General features: G+C 37.8%; 1 protein-coding gene across 1 annotated transcript in view; it reads right to left on the minus strand.

Annotated features, from left to right (window-relative positions):
• The window catches only part of Mthfd2l (methylenetetrahydrofolate dehydrogenase (NADP+ dependent) 2 like), an 86,612-nt gene that overhangs the window by 46,403 nt on the left and 14,024 nt on the right, over nucleotides 1–26,185 (minus strand). The window contains exon 5 of the mRNA XM_090344030.1: nucleotides 9,123–9,215. Within this exon, the coding sequence (XP_090200156.1) occupies nucleotides 9,123–9,215 (93 nt within the window). The remainder of the gene's footprint in view (nucleotides 1–9,122; nucleotides 9,216–26,185) is intronic.

Below are 26,185 nucleotides of genomic sequence, written 5' to 3' on the forward strand. Positions count from 1 at the left end.
AAAGCAGGCTCAACTCTCATACACAAAGGCTCGTATACCTTCTGGCTCCTATTTTGTTAATAATGAACTTGATTCTTCTGTTTCCTTCCTTCCTTTTATTTTCCTTGTCCTTCCCTGTTTTTAATGAGATACACACACACACACACACACACACACACACACACACACACACACCACACACACACTTTATACAAATACCAATTTATGCCTCTTAAAAAGAATATATAGGAAAACTATACATTGCAAGCATCAAAACTTATGACATTAAGGTTGAGTGTGTCACTAGAGAATATCAGTGGACCTTGCAAGAGAATTGTGAGCATACGTTGGTGATTTGTCATGATGAAGACAAAACATGAGTATGAGTGAAGTCTGACAAATTTTGAATGAATTGATAAAGAACATGTGCTTTACAAACTGTTAATCTCAGGATTAAATACTTTTAAAATATGATCTAAGTTGTTTCACTCTATTTAAAATTAGAGATAGACAAAGATAACCACTTAACTCTCTACTCAACTAATTGAGTCTTGTTTGTGAGTACAAGTATTTTTGAGCCATCAGTAGAACATCTATCTCCCCAGGAATACTGCTGCAGCAGCATTTTACTTCATATAGATCTGTGGTCTGAGGCATATTATCAGCCAGGTAATGGTGTTTCATACCTATAATCCTAGCTACTCAGGATCTGAGGATCGAAGTTCAAGGCCAAGCCAGGCAAGAAAGTCTGTGACATATATCTCCACTTAATCACCAAAAGGTCAAAGCAGAGCTGTGGATCAAGTGGTAGATAACTAGCCTTGGGCAAAGAGAGCTCGTGGAAAAGGCCCAAGTCCTGAGTTCAAGCTGCAGGACTGGCACCAAACAAAAGTATATTATCTTTCTAAATACGTCTTACTGCTGTCAATCTAGTTCAAAAGTTTGCATCTGATTATCACCTGAATGTAGCTTCTCCTCTCTAATTTTGGTATATTAGCTTACTGATGGCTTCTGGCATTTCTATTTTTCTATTTTTCTCCATGAGAAGGAAACCACTGTTCCTGTGTTTTCAGGTACATTCTATGCTTCAGAAAAAGATCTATGCAAGAGTAAGAAACTGAACTTAATTTGATTCAAACTAAACTATCATTCTCTCATGAAACAATTTTCCATACCTCTCCATTTGTAGATTACAAACATTCACCAATTTAAATTTAAGATGTACAATTACCAATGACCTTTCATTTACAAACAAAACTTAGTAAAGGCTCTCATTAATTCCTTTTCTGTTTTAAAATTGCTTTTGCTGGTCCTGGGGTTTAAACTCTGGGCCTGGGCACTGCTCTTGAGCTCCTTTTGCTCAAGACTAACACTGTACCACTTGAGTCACATTGTCACTTCTGGCTTTTTCTGTTATTAATTGTAAATAAGAGACTCAGGCTACCCAGGCTGGCTTCAAATTCTCATCCTAAGACCTCAGCTTCCTGGGTAGCTAGGATTACAGGCATGAGTCCCTGTTGCCCAGCTCTTTTTGACTATTCTTATCTTTAAGTAGTTGTTCAAAGGAATGTCCAATCAGAAAAACAGGTTTTATTTAAAAAAAACAAAAAACAGTGTATCTTGATCAGTGTCATCCCTTGCAATATTCTTACTAACCTCCTCCCAACCCACCCCCTCTCTTATGTCTCTTAAATTTTTATGCTGTGTTGGATTTTTTTTGCTATTAACAAAGCAGTGTGTGTATACAATGCATCTTGATCTGTGTCATCCCTTCGATATCTTCAATCTCCTCCACTCTTCACTCCTTCCTTTATATTCTTAAATTTTGTGACACATACAATGAATTCTTGCCTGGATTCTCTCCTCTTTCCCCCTCCTCATTCTTCTACTTCCTCCCCTTTGCCCCATCCTTCCTTCTTGCAAGTACCCATTTCCTAGAACTTATGTTGTGGGACTTTGACTTAGTTTTTCAAAACAATTATACCATTTGGGCTCTCCAGTCTATTATATTTTAATTCATTCATTTATAACCAGTTGCATACCACCTAGTGTGTTTACTTATAGACTTATAGGTCCATTCACAATACATTCATACATATATACATACATACAAACATACACAAATGAGGAAAATCGCACAACCTGTTGTTTTTCTAATTTTGGCTTATATAACTTAATGTAATTTTTCCCATTTATTTCCATTTCCTTCCAGACAGTACAGTGTCATTCTTTCTGATGGATGAATAGAATTCCATTGTGCATATATACCACATTTTCTTGATCTATTTTCTCATTGAAGGGGTCTTCTATGCTGATTTCCTGTCTTGGCTATGGTAAATAGTGCTGCAGTGAACATGGTTGTGTTGGTAGTTTTACTATAACCTTGTTTGTGTTCTATTAGATAAATGCTTAAAAATGGAATTGTTGGGTCATCGCCTTGCACCAGCATCAACTCAAAATGGATAAAAGACGTCAGTGTAAGGCCTGAAACAATGAAATTACAGGAAGGATTAAGGGAAACACTTGGGCTCTGAGATATAGGTTAAAAAAAACTTTCTAGGTAATAATCCAGAACCACAACAAATCACAGAAAGATTTTATAAATGTGATTGCATTAAACTTAAAAGTTTCTGATGAATGGTATGAATGGTAAAGGACAGAGGTAACAAACTAATTAGAAAGCCTACAGAATGGGAGATTTTTACCAGCTATATATCAGACAAGAGCCTAGTATCCAAAATATACTTTAAGCTCAAAAAATTAAGCCCTCAAAAAATAAACCATTGAGATGGCAGAAGTTCAGGTTGAGCCTATCTGAGCTCTAGTCAAGATATCAGTTTTAGCATTGTAGCAGAAAGTTCAAGGCTAAGGAGTTGCACCAAGTGAGTTCTAACAGTACAGAGATTTCAGCCAGAGAGGAAAAAGTCAGGCAGCCTGCTTAAGAAGACAGTTTTGAGCCCACACCAGCGGTGGCAGAGGTGGCAGTGGTGGTGACTGCATCAGCAGTTGCCAATCCCCAGAGCAGCATCACCAAGGCAAAGGCACTGGAGTCTGATATCCAGAGGGACAGGCCCATCCAGAAACAAGAAGCTCTTGGAACCCCAAGCATACCAGACAAGAACAGGACATTCTACCACCACATTATAGTCTATTACAGGATCAACAGAGACCAAGGAAAGGATCCTTAAAGCAGCCACGGAGAAGAGAACACTCACCTACAAAGGAAAATCAATCAGAATAAGCACAGATTTCTCACCAGAGACCAAGCAAGCAAGAAGACCCTGGAATGATGTATGTCATGCCCTGAAGACAAATAACTACCAACCAAGAATACTGTACCTAGCTAAGCTTTGATTTACAGCTGAGGGAAAAATAAAAACCTTCCACAATAAGGAAAAATTAAAACAGTATATATTGACCAAATCAACATTACTGAAAATTCTCAGGGATATTTTACACATCAAAAATCACCACAGACATGATATTGACAAAGAAACAGCACCTAAACAGAATACCAGGTAATTATAGTGTGAATTGACAAGACACAGTCCTTAAAGTAGATGAAATGGGGCCAGGAGTTTGGCCTAGTGGTAAGAGTGCTCACCTAGCACAAAGACCCGCATTCTATTTGGTACTACATACATAGAAAAACCCCAAAGTGGGGCTGTGGCTCAAGTGGTAGAGAACTAGCCTTGAGAAAGCCCAAAGACAGTGCTCAGGTCCTGAGTTTAAGCCCCAGGACTGGCAAAAAAGAAATAAAGAAAGAAATAGATGAAATGGCAGGAACTAACAAACACCTTTCAATCCTAATTTTCAATATCAATGGACTTCACTCTTCAATTAAAGAACACAGACTTACTTAGTTGGATAAGAAAGCAAAGTTCATCTTTCTGCTCTCTTCAAGAGACACATCTTGCCCCCCAAAACAAACACTCTAAAAGTGAGAGGCTCTAATAAAGTATATTAAGCAAAGGGCCCCCATAAACAGGCCAGAGTTGCCATCCTTATGTCAGATAAAAATAGACTTCAAATTAAAATTAGTGAGAAGAGACAAAGAAGGTTATTACATACTAATACAGGGATCTGTCCTTCAGGAGAATATAACCATCCTGAATATCTACACTCCTAATCCTGGAGCACCGAACTTTATCAAGCAAACTTTAGTTTCATTAAACCATACATAGATCGAAACACAGTGATTGTTGGTGACTGTAACACACCATTGTCACCTCTGGATAGATCAACAAGGCCAAAGCTCAACAGATAAACCACAGAACTGAACAATTGCATAGACCAATTAGGCCTAACAGACATTTGCAGATTATTCCACCAACCAACACTGGAATATATGTCCTTTTCAGTGGCACATGGGACATTTTCCAAAACAGATCACATTTTAGGACACAAAGTAAATCTGTGCAAATTCAGAAATACTGAAATTATTCACTGCATTCTCTCAGACCACAATGACATAAAATGAGAACTCCACACCAATCTCCACCAAGAAAACCCTGTAAGTCATGTAGATTAAACAATGCATTGTTTAATCACCAGCGGGTCACTGAAGAGATCGGAACAGAAATTCAACAGTTTATGGTATTTAACAAAAAGGAGCACACAAAATAGCAGATCCTTTGGGATACAGCAAAGGCAGTACTCAGAGGAAAATGTATAGCTCTGAGAGCCTACATTAACAAATTGGAGAATTCTCAAACCAACAATTTAATGATGTACCTTAAGCTCCTGGAAAAAGAGAAAAAAAACCTAATCCTAAATCCAGTAGAAGGAAACAAAGAATTATTAGAATTAAATAATTTAGAGTTCAAAAAATAGAAAGAATCAACAAAATAAGGAGTTGGTTCTTTGAAAAACTTAACAAAATTAACAGACCCTTAGCAAATCTTACCCAAATAAACAAAATCAGGAGCAAGAATCAAAATATGATGACACAAATTACCAATACTCAGAATATTGTAAGGGAATACTTTTCAAACTTTTATGCCAACAAATTTGAGAATCTGGAAAAAATGATCGAATTTCTAGCAAATATTGATATATCCAAACTAAACCAAGAAGATCTAAACCAATAGAACAGACCCATTTCACGTAATGAAATTGAAATGGCAATAAGAAGTCTCCCATCCAAGAAAAGCCCAGAATCTAATAGATTCACAGCTGAATTCTATAAATGCTTCAAAACAGAACTCAGATCAATACTCCTCAAACTCTTCAATGAAATTGAAAACGGAATTTCTTTATCAAACTTATCCTATGAAGCCAGCATAATCTTCATCTCAAAACCAGACAGTGACCCATCAATAAAAGAGAACTATAGACTCATTGTTTGATGAACATCGGTGCAAAACTTCTCAATAAGCCAATCAACTTCAACAACTCATCAAAAATTATACACTATGATTAAACAGGATTCATCACAGGGATGGAAAGCTGGTTCCATATAAATACAAGTCAATATAAATTCAACACATTAACAGAAGCAAGGACAAGAACCACATGATTATTTCATTAGCTGCAGAGAACGCATAAGATATAACACCTAACACCCCTTTATGCTAAAATGTCTAGAGAAATTAGGAATCCATGAAACATTCCTCAGTATAATAAAGGCTGTGTATAACAAACCTACAGCTAGCATTATACTTAATGGCAAAAAACTACAGCCATTTCCTCTAAAATCAGAAACAAAACAAGGATGTCTGCTCTCTCCCCTCCTCTTTAATATAGTATTGGAACTCCTATCTAGAACAATAAGGCAAGAAGCAACCTTGAAAAGGATCCAAATAGAGAAAAAGGAATTAAACCTCTTTGCAGAGGACATGATTCTGTTTTTAAAGAACTCAAAGTAAGACTGCACTTCTAGTTACTTGAGCTGATCAGAAACTTTGGCAAAGTAGTAGGGTATAAAATTAACCCTCAAAAATCAATGGCTTTCCTATATGCCAGAAATGAAGGAGTGAAGCTGAAACCAAGTAAGCAAATCCTTTTGCAATAGCCTCAAAAAATTAAAATACTTAGGAATTAACCAAGGAAGAAAAGGACCTTTATGATGAAAACTTTAAAAACTCTGAAAAAGAAAATTTTATCAGAAATAAGGAAGTGTAAAAACCTCTCATGCTCCTGGATTGGGAGGATTAATACTGTGAAAATGGCAATCCTGCCAAAGGCTATGTCCAAATTCAATGCAATAGCCATCAATATCCCAATGTCATACTATAATGAAATAGAGGAATCAGTCCAAAAATCCATATAGAATAATAAAAGAACCCATATAGCAAAAAAAAATCCTTAGCAGAAAGAACAGTGCTGGAGAAATATCAATACCAAACACTATTACAGTGCTATAGTAATAAAAACAGTGTGGTAGTAACATAAGAACAGGCCTGAGGACCAATGGAATAGAACTGAATACCCAGAAATTAGCCCCCAGACATATGGCTACCTACTCTTCAATAAGGGAGCCAAAAAGTAGGATAGAAGAAAGACAGCCTATTCAACAAATGTTGCTGGCAGAATTGGTTAAACATCTGTAGAAAACTAAAGTTAGATCCTTATGTGTCACCCTGCACCAGAATTAATTCTAAATGGATCAAAGACCTTGAGGTAAAAGCAGATACCCTCAAAACTTTACAGGAAGGAATAGGAGATATACTAGAGCTTCCTGGCATAGGCAGAAACTTTCCTGATAAAGGCCCAGAAACACAACAAATTAAAGAAAGTTTAGACCAATGGGACTGCATTAAACTGTTGAGCTTCTGTAGGGCAAAGGACATAGCTAACAAGTTAAATAGCCAGTGGAGTGGGAAAAGATCTTTACTAGCCATACAACAGACAAGGGCCTCATATCTAAAATATACCTACAGCTCAAAAATTGAATCTCAAAAGCAAATCCTCAAGAAACCATCCCATTAAAAGGTGGGCTAAAGACTTAAACAGAGACCTCTCTGAAGAGGAAAGAATAATCAATAGACACATGAAGAAATGCTTGACATCTCTGGCCATAAAAGAAATGCAAATCAAAACAACTTTGAGATTCTACCTCACTCCAGCTAGAATGGCTATTATCAAGAAATCTAATAACAACAGATTCTTGGAGGGATGTGGCCAGAAGAGAATGCTGCAATGCTATTGGTGGGAGTATAAACTTGTTCAACCACTCTGGAAAGCAGTATGGTCATTCCTCAAAAGACTAAACTTAGAGCTCCCGATGACCCAGCAATCCCACTCCTGGGCATTTACCCAAATGTCCAGAAACAAGGACATACTAAATCCACTAGCTCAACGATGTTTATTGCAGCATTATTTACCATAGATAAGATATGGAACTAATTCAGATGCCCGTCAGTAGATGAATGAATCAAGAATATGTGACATTTATACACAAGGGAATTCTATGCTGCTATTAGAATGAATGATGTCACCCATTTGTAATGAAGTGAAAAGACTTGAAAAAAATCATATTAAGTGAAGTAAGCCAGACCCAAAGAAACACAGGCTCAATGGTCTCCCTCATTTGTAATAATTAGAGCACATCTAGTACTCTCCTAGTAGAGGATCACAATAGCTCAAAAGCTATGTACATATGGCCATATAGGATGAGGCTAAGTGAAATGAACTCCAGAATATGGAAACAAGAATTTTATCTATGTGATTATTTTTTTAATTGTACTATGTGGAGTTATTTCCTTTCTTTTTCCCCCTTTTGGATTAACTCATGTTGTTATTGTATCTCACTTTGGTACTTGGTATATAGTATATACATTTTTTTTCTTTATTTGAAATTGGAAGGGAAGGGGAAAACAAGATGATTAGGAGGAGTGAGAGGGAAAGTTAGAGAAAAACATGGGAATGGGTAGCAATGTTCAAGAAGTAATGTAACCACTACTTGGTGAATGTAACTGTAACCCCTTGATACATCATCCCTACAATACCATGTCATGAGAAAGGGTATCAATGTTTGTGAAGTTATGCACCTTCTATCAGGTGATTATAATGTAACCCTTCTATTAATCACAATAAGAAATTATTTTTAAAAAAATCTATCCATGTAAAAAAATGAAAAGAAGCTCTGAAGCACAATACAGAAGGGAGAATCTATAAGGAAAAAAGACAGTGCTGAGGGTTATGGTGTAAGCAATGGAAAATTAGCATCTAATATTATGCTTTGGTTTCCAAATAAAGAAAAATTCTATAAGGTACAAAAAATAAACCATTAAAGAAACAACAACTCAATTAATAAATGGGTTAAAGACTTAGAGACTCCTCAGAAGAAGAAACAAAAATGGCCAATAGACACATGCAACAGACACATGGCCATAAAGGAAATGGAAATCAAAACAAGATTCTAACTCACCCTAGTTAGAATGGCCACTCTCCAGAAAACTACCAATAACAAATTCTGTTGAGGATAAGGTCAAAAGGGAATCTATTGCACTGTGGGTGGGACTGTAGGCTTTTCAATCACTTTAGGAAGTAGTATGGTGGTTCCTCAAAAAAAAAAAAAAGAAACATAGCACTACCCCATTACCCAAATATGTCATCCATTCTTCCTTCCATACCAAATACCTTTAGTTTACAAGATCATACTTTATATATCACCTAATATGAAAGTATTTTCCAAGATGCCCTACTTTGGACATGGCCTAGTCCATCTACTTTCTCCTTAAAGTCTGGCTCCAAAACACAAGTTATCTTGTGCTGTAATGTGTGGCCAGTATAGCAGAATGTTTTCCCATCCCTTCTCCCATAGACTTTCTATCTTCACAAACACCTTGGAAGTACATATTTCTTTCTTTATTGCCCATATCCATAATCCCTTATGACTTTTCCTATGAATTTTACTTGATCATATTTGTCAAAGCCACTGGTAAAGTGCACACTTGCTCTCGTGTTTCACCTATCATCCCACAGACTGTGTTTTCTACAAGGAAGTGGCCAATTCTAACATAAGCATTGTGGACAAATGTGATTGATGGCTGCAAGAAGACAGACTCCATTCCACAGAAGTTAGTCATACACATACCTATATTTCTATCCCCTACATGGTCCTTTCTGTTGTGTTAGCAATTAGGGTGGGAGTCGCTCTTCTGGTGACATTCCATCAAATAACAGTCATAAGGACTTACCTGCTGCTACTACGATAATATCTGCTAGCTTGGTATGGACTTTTAGCTGTTCTCTGGGTGTGTATCTGTGGGCAATTGTCACAGTTGCATCACCTGTAACAAAGAATAATTCCCATCAGTGTCTACTGTCTGTTTCCAATTTTTATGAATGTTCTAAAGTCAGAGAAATTTGGGTTACTGCTTAAGAATAGGAAAAGTGTTGCCAGGGACTGGTGGCTCGCTCTTGTAACCCCAGCTACTCAGGAGGTTGAGATCTGAAGATAATGGTTCAAAGCCAGCCTGGGGAAGAAAGTTCTTAAGATTCTTATCATCAATAAACTACTCAGAAAAAAAGTCAGAAGTGATGGTGTGGGTAAAGGGGTAGAGTGCTAGCCTTGAGCATGTAGACATTCAGAGACAGCATCCAAGCCCTGAGCCTAAGACCCAGGACCAGCAAAAAAGAAAAGAAAAGAAAAGGAAAGGAAAGGAAAGGAAAGAAAACAACAAAAAAGAAAAATTTCCTTAATGTCACCAAGTCACTAAATCTAGATGAAACAAAATATTTTGCATTTCAATTAGATGCATGGAAAAAGCAAAGGCGGTCCAATGAGTATACATTCTGATAGTTAAAGGAGGAGTATAAATCTTTTAAAATTTAATATTTGAAAATGTATTAATTGATTAATACATCTGTCTGAGAATAATATGTTGACTTGCTAAAGACAAATACTGTAACAAAATAAGTATTGGGCAGAAATTATGGGTGCACAGATAAGCTATTAGTTTCATCACAGTGAGGTGATAAAGAAAGGCTTATAGAGAATGTAAAATATTGTTTAGGACTTCCAGCATGAGCATGAATATATTAACCAGGAAAGGAAGGAAGGGACATGGAAAGCTAAAAGAAAAGGACGATGGGAAAACAACTTTAAAATAAACAATTTGGGAAATAGTGAAAAGGACCACCATGTAAGAGGAATTTTTTGTATGAAAAGTTCATTTATGTGCTACAATACTGTTGGTGGGAGTTTAAACTGGAAAGCAGTATGGAGGTTCCTCAAAAGACTAAATATAAAGCTTCCTTATGACTAGCTAAACTCCTAGGCATTTATCCAATTGACCACCAACCAGCCCACACTAAAGTAACCAGCACAATCATGTTCATTGCAGTATTAATTATTAGAGTCAAGATATGGAATTAACCCAAATGCCCCTTGATGGATGAATGGATCAAGAAAATGTGGTATTATATACACAATGGAATGCTATGCTTCCATCAGAAAGAACGACATTGGTCTATTTACAAGGAATTGGAAAGACATGGAAAAAAATCATATTAAGCAAAGTAAGCCGGACACAAAAACAGGTCAGATGAGTTTCCTATAAATCTACAATAGAATACAATGGATAGTAAAAGACAATAATTAACACTTGGACATGATAAATTAGAAAGTGACACCAAAGGAGTATATTCTTAGGACAGAATCAACAATAGTTCAATAACTATGTGCATATAATCATATAAAATGATGCTTACTGAAATGAACTCCAACAAATGGAAAAGTGGTTTTTCTTTTATTTTACTTTTTGTGTTTTATTTTACTTTAGTGTGACACTTTGTCACTGTTTTTTTTTTTTCCTGCACCATTTGTCTTGCATGTAAGGTTATCTGATTTGGGTAAAGTAAGGAAGAGCACAGAAATGGTGGGACAAAGGGAAAATAAATGCAGCCATGATATTCACTAGACACTATACTGAAAATGAACTGTTTGGAGTGAGTCAGGAGGGAAAACTGGGAGAAAATGAGAGAAGTGACATTGTTCAAAATAAATGTACTTAATGTATTGTACAATACAATGTACTCAATTACTGACTTATGTAACTGTAACCCCTCTGTATACCACCTTTACAATAAAAAACATTATTAATTAAATAAAGAAAAGTTCAGCTATGGAGCTTAGTTTGGGATAAATAGACATATAAGCAGTGTGGGGTATCCCAATGGTTAAAACATGAGTCAAGGAAAGAAGGAAGAGTAAAGAGGAAGGGCTTCCAGTGACAGCGGGTCTGGATGAGACACTGTTCTCAGGGAGAATATTCAGGTGCTGCCCATTTAATAACAACAAAGGGCTAGGAGCGTGGCCTACTGGTAGAGTGCTTGCTTAACATTCATGATTCCCTGGGTTTGATTCCTCAGTACCACATACACAGAAAAAGCCAGAAGTAGTGCTGTGGCTCCTTGAAAAAGCTTGAGGACAGTGCCCAAGACCCTGAGTCTAAGCCCCAAGACTAACAAAGGGAGAGGGTGGGAAAGATGAAGAATAACAGCAACAAGATCTGCACAATCTCATCGTTAGTACAATTAGAACATATTTTCTCCGAAGACTTCAAACAAGGGTTGCCAAAAATGGCCATTAGCAGATATCACACAGAGCTGAAAGAAGCAAAAAGCATCCAAAAATAACACGATGGTCAGCAACTGTAGACTTGTTAAAATGACAGGTGAGAGTGGTAATTGTTGAGGGTGAAGAAATTACATCCAAAATGTGACAAGCGTAACTTCTTCACTGTAGCAGAAGTATGGGTACAATGACAGAGATGCACTCTTAGGCACATATGAGGCAATGCAGAATGACAGAGTCAGTCCAATAAACAGGGAGAGAGAGGCCAAGTGGTTGAGAAGGCTGCCTGCACCTCCTTCCTAATCATAGAACTATCCTACAAATAGCAGATCCAATAAAAACAATGACAGTAGTTGAAAAAAAATAATTTTAGGAAGCATAAATGAAAGGTTCCATATAAGGCCAATCCTAGGAAAGTCCATCTGGAAACAGATTAATAAATGCAAATGCTATTTTGCATTGCCTACATAGAAACAATACATCTAGAAAATTAAAATGGAAAGGGAAGAGAAAATTTACCAATATATAATAATGGAAATAAAAATATAATTTCAAAGCTGAATAAACAGTAGTATGAATATTGAAATAATTTAAAGGAGGTTGGGGAGTTTGGCCTAATGGTAGAGTGCTTGCCTAGCATGCACAAAGACCTGGGTTCGATTCCTTGGTACGCATACATAGAAAAAAGCCAGAAGTGGTGCTGTGGCTCAACTGTTGGAGCTCTAGCCTTGAGAAAGTCCAAGGACAGTGCTCAGGCCCTGAGCTCAAGCCCAAGACTGGCAAAAAATAACAATAATAACAATAATAATAATAATAATAATAATAATTTAAAGGAGCCAGGCGCAGTGGCTCATGCTTATAATCCCATCTAGTTAGGAGGCTGAGATCTGAGGATCAAGGTTCAAAGCCAGCTCAGGTACAAAAGGACCTGGGACTCTTACCCCCAATTAACCTCTAGAAAACGGGAAGTGGGTCTTGGCTCAAGGGTAGGGAGGTAGCCTGGAGGCGAAAGGCTCAGAGAAAACGCCCTGGGCCAGGGGTAGCCTTCTGCTGAAGAGCTCAAGGATAGTGCCCAGGCCAAGTTCAGGCCCCATGGTAAACAAATAAATTAATTAATTAATTAATTAATAATAATAATTTAAAGGCATAAAGGTCAGTTCAAACAGCAACCATGAAGTAACTAAAGTATCAGTGGTCATATTGGTGATCACTCAAGTATGTTGAGATTCTATTGGCCACCTGAATATGGCCAAACCCAATCACATGGCCGGTGACCTATAAAACTAGCCTGTGAGATTAGGTGGGTGGCTCTCTCTCTCTCACACATTCTAGAGACAGCCCTGGCTGGCCAGTATAATTCTCAATGTTAGGCATGGAATAAAGCTTTGTTTGACCTAAAAAAATCACTCTAAAAGATCATTTATGGACAAATATTAACTAAAAAAAATTAATGTGGTCTGGAAGAAATCAAATCATGTTATCAATGGTTTTATTCAAGTCTGGTATCAAAGGAATGGAGAATTTAGAACCATACAAAAAATATTTGCACCATAAAAAGAAATAGAGAGTTTAGAATATTACATGATGTCACAATTATTGAAAAAAATATATCTAAATATTAAAGGAACAAAACAGAATGTAACTGACCATGTATATGATTGAAAGAAAAACACACAAATACAGAGGAGATCGATGGAAGATGGCAGCGGTTCAGTGTGAGCCGTACTGAGCCAAGATTCAAATTCTGGCAGCATAGAGGTCAGTTCTTTATAAAAAATTCATCCTAAGGAAGCTTTAGCACCACAGAGATCTCAGTCAGAGAGGAAAAAAGCGAGAAGACAGTGTGGAGGCCCGCCCAGAGCCGACACCAGGCTGTACACGGACCTGCCAGCTTCATGGAACCTGAGAATCCAACAATTTGTGAGTACCTCCGAGGAGAAGTCTCCACTTCTGCTCGTGGAACAGACGTGGGAGGGAGCCCCTCCCCCACAAGCTGAGCACAGCGCCATCTTGACTGCTGGCAAAGACCCGGCCAAAGCAATTGGAGCCTGAGAGGTGTTGCTAATAGCACCATCGTTCTAACTGGCAAAGGATTTCCCAGAGATCCCTTAGACAGAAATCTGGCCCCAGCTCTGCTGAAGTCCATCCCCTCCGCTGGAGACAGGCCTGGTAAACAAAGCCACCCGCTGATCTTTCAGCTTTGTTTTATCATTCAAGCAATCTGATCCGAAAAACCGCAAAGCCAAATCACAAGAGAAAAAGACTTTGTGAAGTGTTTAGATCCCGAATTTAATGGAGACACAAGTTTCCTATCCTCCCCTCCCCCCAAAAAAACTTTTTTTTGTTCTTCTACCCATTTTCATTTACATTTTTAGGTGTTCTTATTTTTCTCTTTGCCATTTTACCTACACCTTTTTTTCTAATGTTATGATTCATTCCTTTTTTTTTTCCCTCTTTTTTCCCGCATTCCTTCTGTCACTGTGGTCATTCCTAGAAACACAGTGACAGCTCTGGGTACAGTCTGAATAAAAATGATATCCATATTGATACAGCCACCTGCTTTTTACAATGCTGTTTCTCAACCCTAGTATCTCTTGAGTAAGAACTCACAATAGTGAGGAATCTCCCCCACCTTTTCTTTTGTGTTTGTGTGTGTGTATGTGTGTGTGTATTCAGTTTTATTTTTTTGTTGCTTTGTTTCTTTTTTCTATATCTACCTCACACTTTTCTCTATATATTCTTCTTATTACTCTTCTTATGTTCATAAGTTTTATCTAAGTTCATCTAAACTTTCTACTCAAATAATCCACCTGTCTGTTACCTTAGGTCAGTTATCCTTACACGATACCTTTTCTTCATTACTATAATAATCTTACACTCCTGCATTATTCTTTTCCTACCTCCTTTATCATCTTTCATACTATTTCTCTATCTCTGGTCCTCTGTTCATCCTTCAACTCTTATAATGCATGGATCTACATTTGATGGTTATTGAGCAATGCTGTGTATCTAGGTGTTCAATTATACTCTAGGTCCAGAAGGACTTAAATACAATACAGATTGGATTGAGGGGCTTATTGTTTTGGGCATAAATCGGTGATCTGTGGTTGTATTAGATTTGTATTTAAGTGCACAAAAAGAAAGAGAGAGTGATATTACCAATCTAAAAAAGCAAACATCTATTGTCAGCCAATAGATGGTTGGTTATATCTGAAAAATTATAATCTTGTTTAGTATTAACCTTGCTCCCATTTTCAAATGGGCAGAACAAGAAACTCAAGAAAAATGTCAAATCAAGGAATAGCATCTCCCACCCAACATAAACAGGGAATGGAGCAGTCAGTGGCAAATCTAGAGGAGAGTCTTCCAAATGCTATATAAATGCAATTGATAAACGCCATTAACAAAAAGTGTGGAAACATAAAGAAAGAGATAAAGGAGGAAGCCATAGTTAAACAAGAGGAAACCATAAACAAGGTGATATGTGAAAAAGGGGAAGCCATAAAGGAGGCCATAATAAAGGTTTTTCAAAGAAAAATGGACGAATTCATAGAATCCACAAACAAAAAGTGACCAAACTCCAACAAATGTCCAAAGAGAATAAAGCTGCTGAGCTAACTACTCAAATGGAAATCAAGGGAATCAAGGCACCAAAAATAAGCAATTAGAAGCAAGAGAGATGAAGAATAAAGTAGAAAGCTTTGATAGCAGGTTAGACAATGCAGAAGAATTTCTGGGGTTGAAGATAATTTAGTTGTTATAGAGAAAGAACAGAAAATGAGTCAATTCAAATCTAGGAAATATGAGAAAACGCTACAGGAGGTCCAAGATACAATTAGGAAGCCTAATTTAAGGCTAATTGGTATTGAGCAGGGTCTGGAGAAAGAGGTCAATGGTATTGGAAATATACTTCAGGGAATCATCTCAGAGAACTTCCCAAATAGCCAAAAGGGCAGGCCCATCCACATACAAGAAGCTTTTAGAACCCCAAACAGACCTGACCAGAAAAGGACATCCTACCGCCACATTATAATCCGAACTGGATCAATAAAGACCAAAGAAAGGATCCTAAAAGCAGCCAGGGAGAAAAGAACAATCACTTATAAAGGCAAACCAATCAGAATAACCCCAGATTTCTCAGCAGAGACCACGCAAGCAAGAAGAGATTGGAAGGATATATGTCATACCCTGAAGTCAAATAACTACCAACCAAGAATACTGTACCCAGCTAAGCTCTCATTCATAACTGAGGAAACAATAAAAACATTCCATTCCAGGGAAAAACTTCAACAGTATATAGCAACCAAATCCACATTACAGAAAATTCTCAAAGATGTTCTACACATAGAAAACCAACACAAATGTAATACAGAGAAAGAAATGGTACCTAAAACTCATACCATCTAAGTACCACAAGAACTATTAAGACACAGACCCTAATTAAAGCATGTAAAAATGGTAGGAACTAATAAATATTTCTCAATCCTGACTCTCAATATCAATGGACTTAACTCTTCAAATAAATGACACAGACTATCTAGTTGGATCACAAAGCAAGATCCATCATTCTGCTGTCTTTAAGAGACACATCTTACTCCAAAAAACATTTTTTGAAAGTGAGAGGTTGGAATAAACTTTATCAAGCTAACAGCCCCCATAAACAGGCTGGAGTTGGCATCCTCATATCAGATAAAATAGACCTTCAAACTAAAATTAGTGAGGAAAGACAAAGAAGGTTACTACATACTACTAAAGGGATCTTTCCTCCAGGAGGACATAACCATCCTAAATATCTACACACCTAATCCCGGAGCTTCGAAATTCATCAAGCAAACTTTACTTTCACTGAAACCATACATACATCGAAACACAGTAATTGTTGGTGACTTTAACACACCACTCTCACCTATGGACAGATCAACAAGGCAAAAACTCAACAGAGAAACCTTAGAATTGAACAACTGTATAGACCACCTAGATCTAACAGACATCTGCAGATTATTCCACCCAGCAACAACACAATATACATTTTTGTTCAGGAGCACATAGAACATTTTCCAAAATAGATCACATTTTAGGGCATCAAAAAAACCTGGACAGATTCAGAAACACTGAAATTATTCCTTGCACTCTTTCAGATCACAAGGGCATCAAATTGGAACTGAACACCCATCTCCACCAACGAAAACCCTGTAACTCATAGATATTGAACAACACATTGTTGAATCGCCAATGGGTCATCGAAGAGATGACAACAGAAATCCAACAGTTTATGAAATTTAACAAAAAGGAGCACACAAAATACCAGCTCCTTTGGCACATGGCAAAGGCACTATTCAGAGGAAAATTTATGGCTCTGAGTGCCTACAATAACAAATTGGAAATATGGCAAACCAATATTTTAATGTTTCACCTTATGCTCCTGGAAAAAGAGCAACAAACCAACCCTAATCCCAGTAGAAGGAAGCAAATTATTAATATCAAAGCAGAATTAAATGAATTGGAGTCCAAAAAAACTATAGAAAGAATCAACAAAACAAGGAGTTGGTTCTTTGAAAAAATTAACAAAATTGATAGACCCTTAGCAAATCTTACCAAAAAAAAGAAGAGAGCATATCGAAATAAACAAAATCACAGACGAAAATGGTAATATCACAACAGAAATTACCAAGATCCAGAATATCATGAGGGAATACTTCTCAAACCTTTATGCCAAAAAATTTGAGAATCTAGAAGAAATGGATGAATTCCTTGCCAATATTAACATACCCACACTGAATGAAGAACAACTAACCCAACTACACAGGCCTATTTCAAGCACTGAAATAGAAATGGCAATAAGAGACCTTCCATCCAAGAAAAGCCCAGGGCCAGATGGATTCACAGCTGAATTCTATAAGGTCTTCAAAGCAGTGCTCACACCAATACTCCTCAAGCTCTTCAATGAAATTGAAAACGAAGGCTTTTTACCAAACTCATTCTATGAAGCCAGTATCACCCTCATCCCCAAACCAGACAGAGACTCATCAAAGAAAGAGAACTATAGACCTATTTCTTTGATGAACATCGATGCAAAACTTCTCAACAAAATACTGGCCAACCGTCTACAACAACCCATCAAAAAAATTATACAGTATGATCAAACTGGACTCATCACAGGGAGGCAAAGCTGGTACAACATACGCAAATCAATTAATATAATTCAACACATCAACAGGAGCAAGGACAAAAATCACATGATAGTCTCAATACATGCAGAAAAGGTATTTGACAAGATCCAACACCCTTTTTGTTAAAAGCTCTGGAGAAACTAGGAATCCATGGAACATTCCTCAGTATAATAAAGGCTGTGTATCACAAACCCACAGCTAGTATTATACTTAATGGCAAAAAGCTAAAGCCATTCCCTCTAAAATCAGGAACAAGACAAGGATGCCCACTCTCTCCACTCCTCTTTAACATAGTATTAGAATTTCTAGCCAGTGCAATAAGGCAAGAAGCAAGCATAAAGAGGACCCAAATAGGAAAGAGGAAGTAAAACTTTCCCTCTTTGAAGATGACATGATTCTGTATTTAAAGAATCCTATAGACTCCACTCCCAAGCAGCTTGAGCTGATTCAAAACTTTGGAAGAGTAGCAGGGTATAAAATTAATCCTCAAAAATCAACTGCCTTCCTCTATGCCAACAGTGAGAGGAATGTGGCAACAATCAGGAAAGCAACTCCTTTTGCAATAGCCTCAAAGAAATAAAGACCCTAGGAATTATTTTCACTAAGAATGTAAAGGACCTTTTTGATGAAAACTTTAAAACCCTGAAAAAGGAAATTAAAGCAGTACTAAGGAAATGGAAAAACCTCCCATGCTCCTAGATGGGAAGAATCAACATCGTGAAAATGACAATCTTGCCAAGGGCTATCTACAGATTCAATATCAATATCAATATCCCAATGTCATTCTTTAAAGAAATAGAAGAGGTTATCCAAAATTTCATATGGAATAATAAAAGACCCCATATAGCAAAAACTCTTCTTAGCAGAAAGAACAGTGTAGGAGGAATTTCAATACCAAACTTTAGACTCTATTACAGAGCTATAATTATCAAAACAGCTTGGTACTGGCACAAGAACAGGCCTGAAGACAAATGGAATAGAACTGAGGACCCAGATATTAAACCACAGACACATGGCCACCTAATTTTGATAAGGGAGATAAAAAATAGAATGGAAGAAAGACAGCCTCTTCAACAAGTGGTGCTGGCAGAACTGGTTAAGCACCTACAGAAAAGTAAAATTGGGTCCTTCTCTGTCACCCTGCACTAGAATTCACTCCAAATGGTTCAAATACCTCCAGGTAAAAGCCGACACACTGAAAAGTTTACAAGAAGGAATAGGAGATACACTAGGCCTCCTTGACACAGGTCGAAACTTTCTTAATAAGGACCAAAAATCACAACAAATCAGAGAAAGGCTGGATAAGTGGGACTGCATTAAACTGCAGAGCTTTTGTATGGCAAAGGACATAGCTAGTAAATTAATTAGGAAGCCTACAGAGTGGGAGAAGATCTTCACCAACCAAACAACAGACAAAGGCCTCATATCTAAAATATATCAACAACTCAAAAAATTGAATCACTCCAAAACTAATCTCCACAGTAACAACCATCCCATTAAAAGATGGGCCAAAGACTTAAAGAGAGTCTTCTCTGAAGAAGAAACAAAAATGGCCTATAGACACATGAAGAAATGCTCAACATCTCTGGTCATAAAAGAAATGCAAATCAAAACAACTCTAAGATTCCACCTCACTCCAGTTAGAATAGCCAGGATCAAGAAATCTAATAACAACAGATGCTGGAGGGGATGTGGCCAGGAGGGATCACTACTACACTGGTGGTGGGAGTGCAAACTCATTCAACCACTATGGAAAGCAGTATGGCAGATCCTCAAAAGAGCTCCCCTATGACCCAGCAATTCTACTAATAGGTATTTACCCAATTGTCCAGAAACAAGGACATACTAAATCCACTAGCACAACGATGTTCATTGCAGCACTATTTACCATAGCAAAGATATGGAACCAACCCAGATGTCCCTCAGTTGATGAGTAGATCAACAAGATGTGGTATTTGTACACAATGGAATTCTATGCTGCTGACAGAAAGAATGACATTGCCCCATTTGTTAGGAAATGGAAAGGCTTAGAAAAAATCATATTAAGTGAAGTAAGCCAGACTCAAAGGAACTTAGGCTCAATGGTTTCCCTCATTTGTCATAATCAGTAGAAACCTTGGGCTCTCATAGCAGAGATTTGCAATAGAGCAAAACCTTGATACATAAGGCCATATAGCATGATGCTAAATGAAAGGACCTCTAGGATATAGAAAGAAAAGCCATATAATGAGTGACTGTTGTCCTTAATGTACTATGTTATCTCTCATCTCTTTTGCTATCCCTTGGTAATCTCATATTGTTATAGTATATCACTTTGTTATCTGATATATTTGTATTTGATTATTTGAAATTGGATAGGGAAGGGGGGAAAACAAGATGAGGGGTCAGGGTTGGGGGAGGGAAATGGGGACCAAGACATGAGAAAGGGTATCAATGTATGTGAATTCATGCACCTTCTATCTGGCAAATATAATGTAACCCTTCTATTAATTAAAATAAAACATATGGAAAAAAAGAAAAAAACACAGTCATTTATTTTAAAGAACATTTTTTCAAATTCCCTCAAAAATTAAATATCTATAATATTTATTATCTACTCTGATGATTATATTTGATATTTATGACACATCTATAGAAAGTTATTGAGATTCAGAAATGTCTGGAAATGTTTAAAATGGAATGTGGGCAACCACCCAGCAGGAAAATGACAGAAAAGATAAGTTCAACCTTAATAAGACAAAGAGGTGTACATTAAAAAGCAAAGGGGTAAGCTGGGTGCTAGTAGCACATGCCAGCAATGGGGAAGTAGGGGCAGGAGCATCACCACTTGAAATCTAGACCGGTCTATATTGTGAGACTCTAGTCGCAAAAAATTTAAAAAGATGGGTAGTAGTGGTGATTGAAATTAAAATAAAATAAGAACTATGTAATTAATAAAATAAATATCATTTATAAAACAAAAATTCAAGTTTCAACTATAAATATATGTGCTGAATTAATTCAGTTTTCAACTCATGACCTATGAAGAATTTTTAATGTAAAAATATTATGTATTTATACATACTTGTGTGTGTATATATCTATATATATATATATGCTTGAATGTAGTATGTCAAACCCTGAAAATAGGTCAGACATTTATTTTTGCCAGTATTGAGGATTAAACCCAGGACCCTGTACTTATCAGGCGGGTGCTGTAATATTTCAATCAGTCCCCAGCCCTTTTGGCCTTAGACATCTTGGAATAGTCTTCCTGGGCTAGAATGAACCACAATCTTTACAACATAGCTGTGAAATGGTGCATTGAGATTACTCACCTCCTTAAGCTAAGTCTGTATGTAAAAGTTGATCCAACTAACATTTCTTGCTTGGGATTTAGAAGCTGATATTTGCTAGTTCTTAAACTGGAAGAACAGCTGAGGTTAGAAAGTAGTTGGCTCACACAGGAAGGTACAAAAATGTCAGAAATGGACAGCCTACCCTAGACCCACAATTAGCATTCTGTTGCCAAGATTTTCTTCTAGAAAAAAGAAGGAAAAATCTGTCACTCTTAAATGTATTGTTCAACAATATAGATCCTTTCTCTAATCTTTGAAATGTTGGTGTCCCCAAACTTGTCCAGCAAAAATATTGAATTTGTAAAATAAAGCTAAGGATACTTAAATCAACACCTCGAGGTTCATGAATTAGTCTGCCTAAATTAGTGATGACCACTACAGTTCGATTTAGACTTGATCTATCAGAGTCACACAATGATCAATGATCATTATATAACTATACCATCAAATAACCCTGGCCATGCTTTTGGCCTGCCATTCAGTAGACTGGCAAAGGATGGTGAATCAAAATGCCATAAACAAATATGCTTAAATGATAACTCAGTGGCCTCTACCTCTGACCATTGCAAGTTAACACCTCTGTGCTTGCTCCTAACATCTAGCTTTCTTTGTAACAACACATCCGGCTTGGCAGTGTAAACATTCTTGACATTCCTTCTCTGAGGTCTGATCCCCCAGTAATTTCCTGTAATCCTCTGGCTTGCTGCATCTCATTCTTTCTATCGCCTCAGCTTCTCTCTGGGGTAACCAGAACTGACAAGTCATAGCAGCCACTGCTCTGGAATGCAAGAATGAATGGAGTGACCTGATGGAGTCACGTATTAAGAGAGTGGCTCCTCAGTTTTCCATACTTGAGATAACTTACAAATATAAAAGACTTCTATTGCTCGCAGTTCTGGAGATTTCAGTCTTGCTTGGTTTTTGCATCATGGCAATCTTGGGGGACTGAACAAAAGCACTCACTTTATGGACTGGAGGTGAAAGAGAAAGAGGAAGAGACTGAAATGACACCTTCCCCTTCTAGAGCATTTCTGAGCAACCTAGACCTCCCAGTAGGCCTCACTTCCTCAAGTACTACCTTCCAGCAGAGCCTCCCAGGAAAGCAAGTCTTTGCTGCTTAGGCCCCGTTGCAGGCACAAACAGTAGCAGATGAAGTCTTCAGAGTAAAGTTAGGAGTTACTGTGTATGTAATAAATTTGAAATTCTTATTAGTCAGGCAAATGGAGTTATTGGATGGATGTAAGGTCTAGAGTGTAGGAGACAAATTGTACTTAATAGTGATGGGGCTCCAAGTACTGCAGTTAAGTACTGGTCTCATACAAATGTTTTAGGCCGTCCCCCTAAGGACTTACCCTTGGTTGTATTAGAATTACAATAGGACCTGTTCTAAAAGTACTGCTCAGTTGCAACTTCTAGAGCTTGATTTGATTTTGTTTGTGCTGCACTTAGGCAACTATTTTTGTTTTTAGGTCTCCTGATAGTTGTAGAGAGTAGGTAGATGTGGAAACCACCATTTTAGAAGCTGAAAAAAGGATACTGACCAAGAAGCAGAGAATGAACAGAAATATCTATGTCTCAGATTCAAATAGTGGTAGCATTAATCTGTACTTAAATAATAAAAAAATAGTACTATATAATGGAGCCATCTTGTCAACTTAAAAAGCACACCTATAATCCTAGCTACTCAGGACACTGAGGTCTGAGGATTGCAGTTCATTCCCAGGCTGCAGGCAGGAAAGTCCTTGAGACTTTTATTTCCAATTATCCCCCCCCCAGCCCCAAATTTCAAAAGCCAGAAGTGGAGCTATACCTCAAGTGGTAGAGAGATACCTTGAGCAAAAAAACTCAAGGACAGCACCCAGGACATGAACTCAAGTTCTAAGACCAATAACCACCCTTCCACCCCCAAAAGCATGTTGTGAATCTGAATTTTATCCAATCCATCATACTGCTTACTTTCCATAAGAATCCTCAGGAAGAGTTACTGTTAAGTTCCAAAATCCAAAAGATGCTTTCTTTTCTGAGCATGTGTTCATTTTTTATAGTAAAGGCACTTACTTATGTAACTAATCTTCTTTTCTTGGTTATAATCTTTCAGGATGAAATTATTGACCCAGTATACCAACTATACTTTTGTCTCAATTAAATAAATTCAATAGCTACCAATTCAACTCTAGCAGTGCTCTTGACAGTGAAGACTTAGTGATTTATGACTCAGCTTTGGCTTTGTGTTAGTCCCTTGCCTTCTTTCCCCACTTTCTTCACTAACTCCATTTGCAGTGTGTTTTCCACACTGCATGTTGCCTATGCATATCGGATTCTTCATTTTAAGTACAGTTTCAGGAGTCAGAGAATAAAAGTATATCATTATATGAGCAACAGAGGTAGATCCCACAAGGAATGTAAATGTCATATATAATTATAATTAGAAACCAATTGCTATGGGTAATTATTATGACAGCTGCCTATTTAGTATGCAGAGTTGGGCTGCATAGTGAAAGGGAGATGAGATTCCATGCAAAGGCACAGGACACATGCGTGCAAGGAGACATGGAGGGCAGGATATCTGAGTTAGACACAGTTAATAGGGAGATGAAGCTAAAGAGAGTAATCAGCAAAATGTCTAAGGAGGCAGGCTGAAGCAGACTGTTATATCCTGCTTATAGCACTGCCTTAAATGATGAGGCTTCTACACATTAGATACAGGATGCTTCATGCTGCTAAGTAAACAAAGAGCTAGGATTCTAAGGACATGGACACAGAAAAGAAAAACTGGGACTTGCTGAATTTATTTATTTATTCATTTATTCATTTATATCAGGTCTGGGGCTTGAACGTAGGGCCTGAGCACTGTCCCTGAACAACTTTTGCTCAAGGTCAGCTCTCTACCACTTGAGCCACAGTGCCACTTTTGGATTTTTCTATTTATGTGTTACTGACAATCAAACCCAGGGCTTCATGCATGCTAGGCAAACAGTCTACCACTAAGCTACATTCCCAGCCCCCTTGTTGGATATTTTAAATTAAGGTTTAATGTTACTTTCAACAGTATCATAATGCTAATTGTCTGATGAGAATATCTATGTTTCCAAATGTTTCCCTGATACTAAGGGGCTAACTTGAGTGTTGAGAAGGAAAAGTATGCATTTACTGATCAGTTTATAAAATAAGAGTACAAACATATTCTTTGCTACAAAATCAGCGTCGCAAAGTGTAAGCTTTAATTTGATAAACTATTCAGCATGGAGCACTATAACATATACTATTCTCCATCTTATTATGGGTACTTCTAATGGGGGGGTGGGGACTGGAGGACCAGCAGACTGTAGACCTGCCATCTTCCTGCTCTGCTTTGACAATCAATCTCTCCCTCTGTTCCGTGTCCATAAGAATAGGTATTTCGTCCTTGGAACTCTGATCCAGTGCATGATTCCTGCATCCCTAAATGTTGTTGCTATTTGACTTCTCTGAAACCCCAAGGAGTTTGGCTCAACCTTCCACTGGGCAGAGCGAATCACACACACTACTCAAATCACATCACGCTAAGAAGCTTCGAGCATCCACTGCTGTGCTACTGCCTCCTGTAGGTGGAAGATAATGCTCCTAGCATAGACACAAACACAGACACAGACATACACACACATACACACATCCAGAGTCAATTCTCACAAGGAAAAGCATTCCATTGTCCTCATTTCTCTGGTTTTCCACTGAGGGTGGGTATCTCTTGAAGATCAAATACCTGTGATGAAGAAAACTACATGCAAATGTAAATCACAGGCAGGGTCACAGCTTGGAGAAGCCACACATTCCAAAGCTGCAACCTGAACACATGCACTGTCAGCATGGGAAAAGGGGAGTAAGTCTTTCATTTTCCACACACAGGAAAGACTGGAAGAATGCCAGGTGAATGCAATCAAGAACACCACCACGCTGAGAAGCAAAATCAGAGGACTACTGGCCCTTCGGAAACACACCAGCAGTCACACCACTTCTGTGATGCCACGGCCACTCTAAGGGACCTAGTTAGAGAAGTTTCCCTGCAGAACAATGAAAATATGTACTGGGGAGCCGGGCGCCAGTGGCTCGTGCCTGAAATCCTAGGTACTCAAGTAGCTGAGAATCACAGTTCCAAGCCAACCTATGTAGGAAAGTCTGTACGATTTTTACCTCAAATTAACTAACAAAAAGATGAAAATGAAGCTGTGGCACAAGTGGTAGAGTACCAGCCTGGAAGGAAAAAAAAAGTGGAGGGACAGTATCCAGACTCTTAGTTCTGGTACCAGTACCAGAATGCACACATGTGTATGTGATAGCAGGTGCACACACGCTCGTGTGTGTACACACACACACACACACACACACACACACACACCCCACTTTGGAACCTACTCAAAGAATTTTAAATAAAATTGCATTTTTAATTCCTCTGCTGGCAACAAATAGCCATAATATCTTGGCCATCAATCCACTTTGGTTTTTAAATTGGGTGCAGTGGCTCACACCTGTAATCACAATTTCTTGGGAGACAAAACTGAAGGATCACAGTGGCAAACATAGCCAAAAATGTTAGAGAGACTCTGTCTCACAGAAGCCAGGCATGGTGATTCCCAGCTGCAATTTCAGCTACTATACAAGAGGCATAGAGATAAGAAGGTAAAGATCCAAGGCTGACCCAGGCAAAAAGTTCAAAATACAAGATCTGACCTAAAATGTAAATCAAGCAGAAGGGCTGGAGGTGGAGATAAGCGGTAGACAGTTTCTTAGTAAGTGCAAGGCCCTGAATCCAAACCTCAGTGTCACTAAAGATAAACACCACCAAAACAATGAAACAACCGAGTTTTAAAGAGACAGGAGAGGTTCTCCCTCACAGTAAAGCTAAAAACCAAAACACTGTACTAAAAACAGTGGTACTCAGTTTTCACTGTGAAAGAAGGTAAATTAGGTTACATAGAGAAACATTTAGAAAGAGTTGGGCACACGGACACATGCCTGTAATCCCAGCTGTACAGAAGGTTATTCAGGGGGTGGAGATGGGAGAATCATGATTTGAGGCCTAATCAAGTAAAAGCTAGTGAGACCTTATTTCAAGAAACTAACCAGGTGTGGTAAAACATATCTGTAATCCTAGCTAGGTAAGAGCTAGAGAGAGGAAGATCATTGTCAGAGGCCAG

The sequence above is a fragment of the Megascapheus bottae genome, chromosome 13 (assembly GCF_031878675.1).
Source record: "Megascapheus bottae isolate mThoBot1 chromosome 13, mThoBot2.hap1, whole genome shotgun sequence".
NCBI classification, from domain to species: domain Eukaryota; kingdom Metazoa; phylum Chordata; class Mammalia; order Rodentia; family Geomyidae; genus Megascapheus; species Megascapheus bottae.